Consider the following 15,369-nt stretch of genomic DNA (forward strand, 5'->3'; position numbering starts at 1 on the left):
TCACCACTATCTGTGCTAGCCAGGATTTCTGGGAGTCATAGTCAAAGAATATATGGAACCCAAGGTTGGGCACCACTAATCTAGAATAAGAATGAGCAACATGTGGCCTTCTGGATACTGCTGGACTGCAAGTCCCATCAATCATAAGCAGCCTAGCCAAGAGAGAGGGATTATAGGAATTTTGGTTCAACAACATCTGGAAGGTTGCAGGTTGCCTTCCTCTGCTCTGGAACCTCATGCTCTGTTCTGCTATGAAGTTAGGAAAATCTTGGATAATCTCCACTATAATTTCAGGACCAGTGAATGATGTTCAGACACCCAGAACATTAAGTCAAGCTAAAGGTGTCTTCTTAAAATATATGACGTTTGTTAAGACTTCATTTATATCTAACTAATATTTCTTTTTCTTCAGAGACCTGCAGAAGATCCTGTGTGCAAGACTGAAAATGGTAATCATGAGTTTTATTAAATTCTTTGAGATGAACATAGTGTAAATGATGCAATATTTCCTGGCACATGGATATCCAGGAAATAATTACTATGCAGTTCTGTCTCCACATGTTAAAAAAACCTAATGTTTATTGTATTTATATAAAATTAAGCATGCCATAAATTTTGATGGCTAAAATCCTTTTAGGAATTTACACCAGTGTAAGTGTAACAGCATAAACTGCCATGGCAAATAGCCACTAATTACCTCAGGGCTCAATACTGTCCCCCATGCTGTTCAACATCTACATGAAACCGCTGGGAGAGGTCATCAGGAGGTTTGGGCTGAGGAGTCAGCAATATGCTGACGACACTCAGCTCTACCTCTCATTTTCCACCAATCCAGGTGAGGCGGTTTCTGTGCTGAACTCGTGTCTGGACCTGATAATGGACTGGATGAGGGTTAATAAATTGAAACTCAATCCAGACAAGACGGAAGTGCTGTTAGTGGGTGCTTTGCCGGACAGGTTGCAGGGCCATTTCCCTGTCCTGAATGGGGTTACACTCCCCCTAAGGGACAGGGTCCGCAGCCTGGGGGTGCTCCTGGACCCCAGTCTAACTTTGGAAGCTCAGGTGGACTCGGTGGCCAGGGGCGCCTTCCTTCAACTGTGGAAATTATACCAGCTACGGCCCTACCTGGACGAGCGGAGTCTCATGACAGTTACACATGCACTGGTAACATCTCGTATTGATTAGACAAAGGGCCTTCTCGGTAGCTGCCCCCAGACTATGGAACGCCCTCCCAACTGAAATTCGCCTGGCGCCGACACTGATGATATTTCGGCGCCAGGTCAAAACCGTCCTGTTCCAGAAGGCTTTTAATTGAAATAACATTAACTGTGGGTCTTGATGATGGCAATTTAAATTTTAATTTGTATTTTAATCATATTTTAATCATTTTATATTTTATTGTGTTGAATTTTAATTGTTGTAAGCCGCCCAGAGACCTTTGGGTAGAGTGGGCGGCATATAAATTAAATAAATAAATAAATAAATAAATAAATAAATAAATAAATAAATAAATAAATAAATAAATAAATAAGTTGCTAGTTCTATTCCTGTTTCTCATGTGACTGGGCATGTGACCATAATTGCAAGTAGTGATTTCCTAATTATTGGCAACTGGCTCTGGTGCTAGATGGAATCAGCCAGTGTAAATCTGCAATACAGTTCTGCCCAATGTCTTATATTCAGCTGCAATAAAGGCATTCTTATTGGGTCTAATACTCCAAGGATGAAAAAAGAAATTTGAGCTTTAATTAAGTTTTGGGAGTTTATCAGCCTTCTGTGATTTATACCACTATTCTGATTCACCCCAAGGCACAGCTATTATCCTTAGATTTAAAAAAAATCTGGCAATTACATGCTAGGAACTGGTGCAGGAGGCAGGGAATTCGATTTCTCTATCTGTTTCTTTCTACCTGAGACATACCATGTGCCAACAAGTGACTTTTCCAACCTCTAATACTCCCCACCAATCCCTCTACGCTGAAGCAGTTTCACTGTACCTACTTAATGGAAAATGCCACCATATTTTTCACAGTTGAAAGCTAAGGACACACCTAATCATAGGCTTTAACTGTATCTGTTTTGGAGGACCACAGCCTCGAGTAATTCCACCACAGTTGTGCAGAAGGACAACAGAGTGATCCACTGCTTTTCTCTACTGGGACTTAGAATAAATTTCTCTTGTTTAGAGAGGTACTTTGATTTGCCAGTTGCCTCTTGATCATCATAAGACATTGACATATTTATCTATCCTTTTGCTGGATTTTCGGATTGTTTTAATGCAAGGGTGAGAAAATATTGGCCCTCCAGATGTTTTTGCTCACAGTTACAAAGAGCTCCACCCAGCACCATCAATGGTATGTTATGGGCCAAAAAATAATTTAAAAAAAAGCTGGAGGTTCAACAATTTGCCACCCGTTTTGATGTAACTCATTGCTGCGACTCATTTTGTATTTCCAGTTGAGAAGGATATATTGTGTTTCCTCCTCTTCAGTTTCCATTGGTTGCTCCAGAAAACGGGCAAGGTCTTCATCTTTTTCTTTTCAATCCTCTGACTCCCAACTGCATAGAGGTATGGTCACTTACCCTTCTTCACTGATGTAGTTTTCTTTTTTTGCATTAGAGCAACATCCTACCAAACTGTTCTGTTCATTGAACTTGACTCAAATGAAGTCTTGGCCAATGCACTTTAGTTCTCATTGATTTGAAAGGATTTAGTGAGCTTTAAATGCCTATGTGATAATGGGGAGAGTGGCCTATAGGTCCCTGTTGACAGACCATCATGCTACTCCCTAAGACCTGCTGAATTCATCACCTCAAGTTCTCCATTGGACCTGGAAGAAGGATAGGATAAAAGAGGACATAGGCAGGCAACCAGAGAACCAGAAGACAACTCAAAAGGCAGTGTGGGGAAAATAGAATATAGTTATAAAATGGAAATACAGTGGTGCCTCGCATTATGATGTTACTTCATTCCAGCAAAATAGCTGTAGAACGAAAACGTAATGCGAAAATAAAAAGCCCATTGAAACACATTGAAACCCCTTCAATGCATTCCAATGGGCTTGAAAATCACCGTCCAGCGAAGATCCTCCATAGGGCAGCCATTTTCGGTGCCTGTGCAGCGAGGAATCCGTCCCAGAAAACAGCGGGGAGCCATTTTATTTACCCGGTGGCCATTTTGAAACCGCCGATCAGCTGGAGGAAAATCGTTGTTTTGTGAAGAATCAGTTTCCGAAGCAGGGAACCGATCATTGCAAAGCGAAAAAACCCCATTCAGACCATCGTTTTGCGATCGCAATTGCGATTGCAAAAAGATCGTCGTAATGCGGTTTCATCGTAATGCGGGGCAATCGTAATGCGAGGCGCCACTATAGTGCATTGAGAAAAACATGCAGGCCTGAAACAGGTTTAAAACTGTGGTTCAGACAGTAGCTCTCACAAAGGTGAAAGAGGACATTAAATGTTGATGTGTTTCAAGCCATCCAAGTTCAATAAACCCTGTTGTGTTCAAGAACTCTTCAGCCTCATTTAAGGATTTAAGGATGGAAGAAGGGAACTTCACAACCTGCAATGGGTTGGTGGGAGTCACAGCATAATACTAAAAGGGTTATACAATGGATGGTGTCAAGATAAAAAAATATCATGCCTACAATTGGCCCGGTTTTATAACAAGTGAAATGCACATCTATAATTATGCTTGCACCCAGGTATAGCTACATTTTGTAAACTTATATAATAATTATTTCCTTTTTGTATTTCCAGAAATGATACTTTCTCCAAAACGAGTGAGATCATCATCTTTTACCATCCTTCCGACATTTCCACTGTCCCAACCAGGTAAATTTAAACACAGAGTACACTGAATACATAAAATCAGCAGAAGGGACCAGAACAGTGTTTTTAGCTATATAAAGTGTCTTCATACAGGTTAGTCAACACTTTCTTAATTTAAAGTGTGCTGCTTATATACTGCTCCATAGTGCTTAAAGCACTCTCTGGGTGATTTACAATTTAATAATGCAGGCTACACATTCCCCCCCTTCCCTGCAAGCTGGGTATTCAATTTACCAGCCTTGGAAGGATGGAAGGCTGAGTTAACCTCAAGCAGGCTATCTGAGCCTGTTGGGATTGAACTCGGGTTGTGAGCAGAGTCTTGCCTTCAGTATTACAGATCACCCATTGTGTCAGGAGGCTTATCTTTATCAAGCACTAATTTAGTTTTATAGAATACAAATCACATTATTTTCAGTAATGAAAAACCAATGTTTTGCCAAGTTGCCGTTTTGGACAATCACTTTCAGTATCTCCCAAGAAGTGGCTATGCTGAATAGGGAATTCTGGGAATCGTAGTACCAAAAAGTAGTGGGATGAAGAAAAAAAAACCTGACTTTGCTGGGCAAACATTTCTTCCACAGTGACAAGGAATAATATATTCATGAGCTCCATGTTACTGCAAGAGAATGCTGATGAGAAAGCAACAGAAAAAAGTAAGTAGACTTGTCATGATCACTGATTACTTGCAAATGGTTGCTAAGAATGCAGAGAGTAGGGAGGATAGAGGGACTCGTCTAGTTCCTGGACATGCCAACTGAGACTAGGAAAAACACTTGCTATCGCCAGTCACTGATCATTAGAGACAGTAAGGGTCCCATTGACCTCGATCCCTTTACCAAGAGAGGGAGGGGCTTGGGGAGGGGGGCAAGGGGAGTCTGGACCTTCTATGAGCCAGTATAATTGTATGAGCTTGATGTAATAGGAAACCACTCCCAATTTGAACAATTTGCAGCATTCCCCAGTTCCGGATAGTGTAGTAAAAGCAGTAACTCTTCCAAGTTCTGCCTACACTTACCCCCTGTGTAAAGATTGGGTGTGGGTGAAATAGGGTGCTAAGGAGGTTCCTACATTAAATAGCAGGATATCATATACCAATGTAGGTGGCTCAGGGTTGAGTCAGCAATTCTCTTGAGTTATGTCCATGGAAGGAGCATGGCAGGAAGCCACTGAGACTTTGCCTGGACCATATTATTTATAAAGCTGACTAGGCTGAAGCCTAGGAGCCCCACAGGCACTAGGGGTCCATCAGTTGACCAGGGGCGGACTGTCAGCTGTAGTGGAGTGAAAGACTGAAGTGCTGGAGGGGGCGCAAAATACCTGAAAGTGTAGGGGCCCAGCCATGAGTTAATATGGCCCTGGACCTCGTACTGTGCAGATCAGGGTATATATATATTCAGTTCTCTTTAAACCCACCATGCAGCCATGTTCTATACTGCTTACTTTACCAGCTGCCCACTGTGAGGTCCTACACACACACACACACACACACACACACACACACACACACACACACACACACACACACACACACACACACACACACACACACACACACATTTCCCTGAAAATAAGCCCTAGTGTGATTTTTCAGGATGCTTGTAATATAAGCCCTACCCAAAAAATAAGCCCTAGTTAAGTGAAGCCCTGCCCTCCACCCTTGTGCAGCAACCAGAAGTAGATGACATGACTGTATTTGAATACATGTAGAGGGTTGTCCATGAAAAAAATAAAACATCCCCTGAAAATAAGCCCTAATGCATTTTGGAGCAAAAATTAATATAAGACCCTGTCTTATTTTCAGGGACAGGCAGTATATATATGTATGCATGTGTACACAAACACACACGTACATATATATAGACACGTACACACACATGTCATCTTTAGAAATCTGGGAAATCTTTTTGCAGTTGTAGTGGACAGAGGTAAGGAAAAAAGTATGCATCTGCTTTAAAAGCAAATAAGCAAAATCTGAAAAATCCTAAAATCATGTTACTGCCTACAGTGAAAATAATTTAGAAATCCAATTAACATGATAATTAGTTTTAACCTGTGTTAGTTCAATGAAACAGATTACTCTAAGAAACATACTGCATGTAAAAGGAAGATGTGCATCCAAAAATTATAATAAAAATAAACTTCCACCTCTTATTTCTTTTGCAAGATATTCCATCAACAAATGTACATTGGGATGTTTTAAGGCCTGCCATTTTACAACCTCCACAAGCCCCTAGGAGTAGACTGGTGGAAAAGACATGTGTTGGTGATGTTCTGGAAGTTAAACATAAAGTGAACATTAAGGTAAAGTACAGTGATACTTAGTTTCATATATGACTAATAATATTTTATACCATGGGATTCTGAGTGCTTCCACATGTAGCTTTGATCCTGCAATTGCCCAGATTTAAACACCACGTTTTCCTAGATGGTAATCTAGGCAAGTGGTTCTTGTTCACTTACAAATTGATCACTGGTGACTTTTTGATATTTCATAGTACCTTTCCCAGCTGCACTCCCACTCACCATAAATGACACATATAGTAACAGGATGCCTGTAAACATAGAAGTGTACTATTTCTCTGAAAACATGGGCTTTTGTTTGTCTCCTGGTAGGACACTGGTTCTATGAGACACGAATTAATAGGAGGTTGAGTGAGAATCACTGGTCTGGACTATTGGTTCCCAACTTTGGGTCCCTAGATGTTCTTGGCTTGCAACTCTCTAAAGATCTTGCCAGCACAACTAGTCCTGAAGTATTCTGGGAGCTGCAGTCTATGAACATCTGGGGATCCAACGTTGGAAGCCACTGGTCTAGACAATTATGTTCCATTTGTGATCTGTCTGTATTTTTCCACCTCTTCTTCTATTGTTTCCAGGCATCTGAAGACACTTATTCCTTGACAGATGGCCCAGAGAAACTACCTTTCTCTTTTCATTTTTCAAGCCCTAAAACAACAGGGTAAGTTAACTGAAATCCATTATTGAAAAAAAATAGTTGAAAGAAAGAAATACTTTACTGATTACTGTACTTACTTTACTTTGGATGAGTTGGACTATCACTGGCCATTCTGCCTGATTGTGATGGGAAGACAACAGACTTCTTTCACTATTTCTACTTAATAGTCTTTTGTTGAATGATTACAACCAAGGTAGGGAGAGTACAATTTCAGATTTTGAGGAGGGAAGAAGGGAATTTCAAGAAGGTAACAAGATGGGGTTTTGCTTCCTTATTCCACTCATTGATACCCATGGACACTAAATTTTGGGACAGCATGAGGAACAGGAGCCTGCAGATGACATGACTGGTTGATTTGTGATGCTATAATCCACTTTTTCTCCAAGCAGCTGGAGGAGGCATACGTGGCTCACTTCCCACTGACTTCATTCTCACAGTAACCCCGTGAGATGACCCAGGCTGGGAGAATGACCAGCCCAAGGTGACCTAAAGACCTTCCTTAGGTAAAAGGCAAAGGTTCCCCTTGACAATTTTTGTCCAGTCGTGTCCGACTCTAGGGGGCGGCGCTCATCCCGCTCTTCAAGCCATAGAGCCAGCGTTTTTGTCCGAAGACAATCTTTCCGTGGTCACATGGCCAGTGTGATTTAGACACGGAACGCTGTTTACCTTCCCACCGAGGTGGTCCCTATTTATCTACTCGCATTTGCATGCTTTCGAACCGCTAGGTTGGCGGGAGCTGGGACAAGCGACGGGCGCTCACTCCGTCGTGTGGATTCGATCTTACGATTGCCGGATCTTCTGACCCTGCAGTACAGGCTTCTGCGGTTTAGCCCACAGCGCCACCACAAGGAACTTAAATCTGGATCTCACAAGTCTTCAACCAACACTCTGACCAGGATATCACATTGGGGCTCAGCTGTACACATGCAGGCTCTCCACATTATCACAAACTCAGCCATGCAGGCTTCTCAATAATGTGAATAACAAAGAGTCTTTTGACACCTTAAACACGAACAGTTTAATTTGGCTTGGATTTTCAGAGACTACATCATGCTTTGGAGAGCTGCACAACTGTAGACATAGAGGCCTCCTTTGCCAGCTCCCGCCAACCTAGCGGTTCGAAAGCATGCAAATGCGAGTAGATAAATAGGTACCATCTCGGTGGGAAGGTAAACAGCGTTCCGTGTCTAAATCACACTGGCCATGTGACCACGGAAGGATTATCTTCGGACAAACGCTGGCTCTATGGCTTGAAGAGCGGGATGAGCGCCGCCCCCTAGAGTCGGACACGACTGGACAAAAATAGTCAAGGGGAATCTTTACCTTTACCTTTTTTGCCAGTATCACAACAAATGTATAGATGCTCTGGCAGAACTAGGCAGAAACATCTGGGCACTGGTCACGTTGGCTAATGGGTTGTACTCAGAAAAGTAAATTCTCTTAGCTTTGCATTTTTATACTGTATTATAAATATAATTTCACTGTGAGTGTGACAACGTGAAGGTTTGCAACCTAGCAATCTTGGCTAATTTCCTAACAATGTGTTCTAGGAAAGCAGAACAATTTTAACAGGACGTCCATGCACTAATTAGCATTAGAAATCATGGTAGGACTCATTTACTGTAATTAGGAGAAGAAAAGCACGCAGATTTGGTCCAGGAATAGTTTAAATAGTTACACCCTACCCCACCCCCGCCCCAATTCAATTTGTGGTTTTCTCCTTTTGGTTACAGGAAACAGTTGCCTCACAGCAGGACATTGTCAAGCAGTAGACATTCTGACTTTGTGTTTGGCGAAAACATAGTTGAAAGAGTTTTGGTAGGTATTTAAGATTTTCCTCTTGGTCAGGGTGGGAGTGACATGAGAACTGACTCGTCTAAGCATGGATTGACAACATTTGTGTAGCACCATGTAATCTGAGTAGTGCTAATATTTACATTCATTTGATAGCACAATATATTTAAATCTTATTACCCCACTTTTCCTTCTTGAAGAACTTGGCGTTTTAAAAGATATTCCAACAATTGTGATCACTTTTAACATATTTCTTAAAATTTAGGGACACGTTTAGTGGCAAGCGTGATAAATGATGGATGAAAAACTGGTTGTCTTTGAAATTTTCTGAATCCTAGGCTATAGGAACAACATCTATAACACAAAGGAGGTAGTACATGCCGCCAGATACCAATGTAATAAACTTTATGTTGGAAAAACATCCAGACTCCTTAAGATTCCTATAATGGAGCATCTAAATAACATAAGACATAAGACATAAGACATAAGACATAAGACATAAGACATAAGAAATTTATTTGTCATTGCACTCACAAGTGGGTGCAACGAAATGAGGTGCTCTTCCCCAAGGTAAAACTGGACAACACCACTACAAAAAAATTTTAAAATATACACAACACTCACCATACAAATATAGATACCCCATTTCTCCCAGCAATTAAAATTCCACCAAAAACTTATGACCCCGCATTTAAACTCAATACTGCACTTGGGTAGAAGCTGTTCTTGAATCTGCTTGTCCTTGCTTTCAATACCCTGAATCTCCTTCTCGATGGTAATAGTTTAAAGAGCTGATGTCCCGGATGAGAGGAGTCTTTCAGTATGTTAGATATCTTCCTCTTACATCTGTTCTTATACAATCAGAAATGAACAAATGCAAACTCCCCTTGCAAGCCACTTTGTTGAGCAGAATCATTCTGAAAAACACCAAAAATTCAGGCTTAGGTGTTCTTCCTACACATTATGAGAAGGCTTTGCTTAGAAAGAAGATAGAATGGATAATAAGGCTGTATACACTGGAGACTTCAATGAAGAGATCGATTTTATCCCAGTCTTATAGACTCACTGCTGTTTCCCCACACCCTTGGAATTGGTTTTTCAGCAGTTTAATGCACACCTGCCTAGCCTTGTAACACAATTGTGCAATTATCTATGCATAAAAATGTTCCTCTCTCACAATTTGACATTATTCATTCCAAAGGAGCTGGACGTAGACCTAATAAACAAAAAGTCTCTCTAAATATAGCTAACAAAAGTTCAATATTCACACAATGTTTTTTGGTCTTCTCCCAATAACATGCAATAAAGTTTTATTCTTAATATGGAATGTGCTGTGCTAATAGAATTGTTTAAATTATAAATTATATATATGCAAATACATTTGACTAGAGATTGTACAATATTATAATTTAACTGTATGAAATGCTTAAAATGTTGTCCCTCGAAAAATGATGCTATAAATGTTTTTTTCTGTTCTGTTTCATTGAAGAAATCTGAAAAGGCTAAGCTGAAACATGTTGGGCTTTTAATTTGGAATAAAGTGCTCACTATAACTTTTACATCCTGGGAGCAGAGTTTCTTCTTGCCTTACAGTCATGCCTTTTTTGGTCAGGTCATGCACTAGTTGGTACCTCACACAAAATGTGTTTGGTGTGCACATTCATCTTCTCAGACTGTGGTTCTTCCTGCTCTATTCCGAAGTCTGTCAGGAGCTCTTCCAGTCATAGCAGTTATTTGCATGTCACCTCTAATGTCACAATAAATTCTGACTCTGGAAAATAAAGCTGTAATAGTTGTTGTGGGTTTTTCGGGCTTCTTGGCCGTGTTCTGAAGATGGTTTTTCCTAACATTTCTCCAGTCTCTGTGGCCGGCATCTTCAGAGGACAGCAAAATGTGAGCACAGTTTGCTGTCCTCTGAAGATGCCGGCCACAGAGACTGGCGAAACGTTAGGAAAAACCATCTTCAGAACACGGCCAAGAAGCCTGAAAAACCCACAACAACCATTAGATCCTGGCCGTGAAAGCCTTCGCGAATACAAAGCTGTAATACTTTATTTACAACTAGCCCATGAAAGGGGACCATCACCACACATAAATCAGAAACCACTAGTGGACCTTATGACCTGTGCTATATTCTGCCCAGTCTGCATCTGTCGACCCTACAAGCTTTGGGGTTTTGCTGGCTGGCAGTTTTAGCTTAAAGCCCATAGTTCCCTTCAGGTATCTGACTACTCTCTCGACTGCCACCCAGCCACTCTGTGCAGGTGAGCTAACCTTTCTGCTCATTATCCCGACAGCAGTGGCAATGTCAGTTCAGGTAGTCATTGTCAGGTACAAAAACTTTCCTACACTGTAGCTGTTCTGTACTGAGTATTCTTAAGCAGAGGGTCATTCTCCTCTCTGCCTTTCAGAAAGTCTGTCTGCACAGGTGTTGCTATGCTGTGAAATCTTGCACGTCTAGTGTATCGATAAGTTCAACTATCTTTAATTTTCGGTTCAGCAAATATGAGCTATTTGCCTCTTTCTCAATCTGAATGTCCATATAGAAGGTAGCATCTCCAAGCTTCTTTATCTTTACCTCCCGACTAAGTTTGTGCGTTATTTCTTTATATTCTTGTTCCTTGTGTGTGTCTACAGTGAGATCGTCAACATAAACCAAAATGAAGGTTAAATGTCCATCTTTGTTTCTGACCTGCTTCACCTTACTTGAAGCCTTGTTGCAGTAGCATCTTCTTCAGTTTTTCATTCCAGGATCAATCCATAAAGTCCTTTCTTCAGTTAGAAAAAAATCTGGGTGCTTCCGGTTCACAAAATCAGGTGGTTTATCTATGTACATCCCTTCTTTAATCTCTCCATGTAGAAATGCATTGTTTTTATATCTAGGTATTTAACTTTACTCTGTCTGGAGGCTGCTGTGCTCAGGAGCGCTTGTATGGTGCTCCACCAAGAGAGAAGGTTTCAACAAAGTCTTCTCCGTCCTTTTGCAGAAAACCTTTGGCAACTAACCTTGCCTTGTGATGCTCCACTTCTCCATGTGCACTTTGCTTCTTCTTCAGCACCCGCTTGTCTTCTTGCCTGGTGGTAATTTTGTCAGTGTTCAAGTTCCATTCAGGTTATCTCCATTTGGTGCCCTCTGCTGCTGGCATCTGCTCAACATCTTCCCAGATTCTCCATTAGCTATGCAGAACTGTACAGATACATCTGAGTCAAAGATTTTGAAAAATTCTTATGTGTTGAATGCTGACTGGAGTCTGAGTCGAAATACCAGTCATCTGAGAAATCTGTGTAATTTCATAAGCCATATATGACTTCTGTTTAAATTCCCTGCTTGGTTTCCCTTTGTCTCTGTTTCTGGTGAATGGCAGAAGCTGCATTCTTCTCTTTCTCAGCTCTTTGTTCAACGTGGGGAGAGCTGTCATTGGCTAAATGGCCTCTGGGGATCTTTCTCACAATTCCAACAAGTAGCTGATTGGTTGTGGGGTGGGGATTTCCTATAGATTCTGTTCTGCAACAGAATCTATAGGAAATAGACTCACTGGCTGCACTGGCTGGGTTAGAGCATCCAGCTCTCTCACATGCATGTTCTTCTCTAAGACATGAAAGGGTTTGTTCAAAAGAAAAATCTTTCATATCCATAACAGATGTAAAAGTTTGAAAAACATCTCCAAGTGTTCTGAATAGATAGGCTACTTTTTGTATATCATTAAGGGCCATTTTCCACAGGCTGAGATAAGGGGAAAATGTGTTAACTGCACACTTACGTGGGAATCACAGTCAAATTTTGAGTGCAGTTTCAACTTTATCATTTGTCCTGTCCATGTAATCAATGTCTTGGCACTGGAACATTCAAATGAATTTTCCAAAGCTGTTATGATCGCTTTGACAGATTTGCAGTCTCTGACTACAAGCAGTTGCTCAGTAGAGAATTCTTTAAGGATCCAATCTCAGGAAATGCAACCCTTCTATAGTCAGTCTTGCAGTTTGTCTGCTTCAATGGGGGGGAACCTCTATTATGCTATCATTTGTCCCTTGGGCCATCAAATGTGTTTCCAGTCTTAATTTCCATGGTGAAAAGTCATATTTTGTTAAGTGGAGGCAGATTTTTTCCTGAATATTCATTGATAGCATCCATCCTTCTGCCTCTGAGCAAAACAAAATAGCAGTCTTGTCTCTAGCTGGCAATGCGCTTGGTTTGGGGAGTGAGGAGACAACACAACACTTCACCTTCAAAAAAAGCCTGGAAAATACTTGCTAAAGTCAATCTTCCTTGCTCCTTTGTTGCTGAGTCTAGGACCATAACCTATTAGAATTAGTTAACAGTCAGTCTTTATTCCACTATGTTTCCTATGATGGTATTCGTTATTTCAAGTATCATCAGCATCTGACACACTCCTAAATCTAGTTCTTACTTCTTCAGTTAAAATGTCTTTCTCCATTTTATCTTAGAGACGTGAGATATCCCCAGAGCTGTGTTCTGAAGGTAAGCACAACAGTAAAAATGAATCCAAATATACAATAAGTTTTCATACCAGCTCTCCATGGATACGTAGGTGGTGTCTCCTAGATTAGCATTGATGTCACCATGTTGCACCACGTGACTGCCAGATTTTGAATGAGCGTTACTGTGTTCATTGTTGATAACCTAAAAGCAAAGAGCAAATTCAATTCAAATCAGTACTAGGTTAGTGTATTCTGTCTGTCTAGTTTATCTGATAGTGGCTCTCTGGCACTTTTTACGTCATCTACTTCTCAATCTTTAAAAAAAAACAGAAAAAAACATAGATTACAGGGAATTAACTTGGGACCTTCTGAATGCAAGCAAGTGCTGTTTTAGGATCCACTGTGCACTGTTTTGGAGTAAGTGCACAGTGGATCCTGAACCAGACTTGAAGAATGACAGGTATAGATTTAGCCTGTCTTTCATCAATCTATCTGTGACACTGAACATATTGTAAAGCCAACACATTAAATACAGCTTGCTATAGGGAAGTGTGAATTTTGAAAATATTTTTACTAAGGACATTGGTCTCTTTAGCCCAGAGTTTGGAGAATAAAATACATTTTTGACTAAACTCCCAGAATCCCTTACCCAACTTAGATAGGGAATTCTGAAAGCTGTGGTTCAAAAAATAAAAATAAAATAAAATTTTCCCAAGCTCTCTCAGTGCTTTGATTCAGTTGGACACTGAGAGAAACTACTTAATGGTAAGCTGTGGGTTTTGCTGTGTTCCCATCAGTCAGGACAGCTTGAGTAAGGGAAACAGTTAACGAAGCAGTAAATTCTCCCTTGGTGTAGTTTTCAGGCAGGGATTGGACAGTGAACTATAAGAGAGAGCTAATTTTGAATTCTGCACATCAAGAGGTGGTGGTGGAATTTTGGAAAAATGGCCTACAAAATCCTGCCCAGCTTTATGGTTAGTGTAGACCTTTAGTCTAGATGGGTGGGGTAGAAATCTAATAAAATAAAATAAAATAAAATAATAATAAATGGTTATGTCTCATAGCAGCTCCCCAGGGTCTTAGCAAAGGCCTTCCTCAGCCCTGCTGCTTTTCCAATACATTTTCCCCTTTTAATTTGGAGACATCCAAGATGATAGAAGATAAAAATTTATGCAAAGCATAATGTAATATTGAGCCATCGCCCCCAAAATCATAAAAACACAGATGTGTTTAATAATACCTTAATAAAAGTTTTTAAATTTTGAATCAGAGGCAGTCTGAAGATAAATGGGCTACGTCTAAGATATTAATTTTGCAAATACCTCCTCCTGCAGAAACAACAGGATTTCTGTTATTCCCTTTCTTCTTCTATAGTGCTTGTTTTTGCCAAGGATGCCACACCAGTTGAATTAGCTCTTGCTTCTACATCTAACAAACCAGCACAAAGATATTTATTAGAGAAAGTTGATGTTACAACAGGAGAGGAAGGAGAATACAATGTGCTGCAGGTATGTCTTAATCACTTGATGGAGAATGTTTCTATTATGTTCAAAAGCATGAGGATGGATCAAAGCAATAAAGGGTGGGCCCACTCCAGATGATGTCCTTTCACAGGGCATGGGTGGGAAAATTATGTGCACACCCAGGTGGGGACTGGCATGTACTTTTCACTCCTTGGGGTAGACAGAGCTACTTATTGGCTTACATCCCTGGGTTAATCCTGTGTCTGGCACGAGGGCTGCATCAGTCGCTGGTTGGAGAGACTGATGTGGGATTCGTCTTCTACGCTAGTGCCAGAGCTACTGGCAGCTGCAGCCAATAAAGTTGTGGCCAGTTCTGATTCCAGTCAACACATACGTATATGGTTATTTTTGGTTCCCCAGCTCCAAGAGCCATTCATCAAGCTTGTCAACAAAGTTGAACACTTAAGTCCAAGTATGGTTGGACACACACACACACACACACACACACACACACACACACACACACACACACACACACACGCATGGTGGAACAACCGTTAGGTCTGTCACGTCTTTAAGGTAAACGCTATGATCACTGGGGTTTAAGCAGGATACTTCCACTCAAGATATGGCTTTCCTTGAGTGACAAAAATCTTTTCTTAGCATGCCTAGTTGGCTACAGGCCAACTTTCTGCATCTCCTGCAGACAGAATTTCAAATGAAGTTCTCTCCAAATGCAATGATTATGCAGATTGGGTATCTGCATGGGGTGGGGATGGGAGACCAAACACAGCATCCCATGCCCTTCCATCAATGATTCCTAGGTGCAACCACTGTTTTTACAAGAGGACTCTACATGCACATTCCCAACTGCTGGGTGGA

At 40.9% G+C, this 15,369-nt stretch overlaps 1 protein-coding gene across 4 annotated transcripts in view; it reads left to right on the forward strand.

The window, feature by feature from the left end:
* Nucleotides 1-15,369, forward strand: part of RANBP3L (RAN binding protein 3 like) — a 53,349-nt gene that overhangs the window by 22,541 nt on the left and 15,439 nt on the right. For 3 of the 4 annotated variants that reach the window (XR_012084555.2, XM_078384490.1, XM_020795713.3), the window contains 9 exons: nt 413-449; nt 2,492-2,569; nt 3,763-3,837; nt 4,416-4,487; nt 5,999-6,135; nt 6,711-6,793; nt 8,524-8,608; nt 13,031-13,064; nt 14,399-14,532. Coding sequence is in view for 3 of the 4 variants with exons in the window: in XM_020795713.3 (XP_020651372.3) it covers nt 413-449; nt 2,492-2,569; nt 3,763-3,837; nt 4,416-4,487; nt 5,999-6,135; nt 6,711-6,793; nt 8,524-8,608; nt 13,031-13,064; nt 14,399-14,532 (735 nt within the window). In the remaining variant the exon portion in view is untranslated. The remainder of the gene's footprint in view (nt 1-412; nt 450-2,491; nt 2,570-3,762; nt 3,838-4,415; nt 4,488-5,998; nt 6,136-6,710; nt 6,794-8,523; nt 8,609-13,030; nt 13,065-14,398; nt 14,533-15,369) is intronic. The other variant, XM_072992837.2, reaches the window with a different exon arrangement.

This window comes from Pogona vitticeps, chromosome 2 (genome assembly GCF_051106095.1).
Source record: "Pogona vitticeps strain Pit_001003342236 chromosome 2, PviZW2.1, whole genome shotgun sequence".
Taxonomy (NCBI): domain Eukaryota; kingdom Metazoa; phylum Chordata; class Lepidosauria; order Squamata; family Agamidae; genus Pogona; species Pogona vitticeps.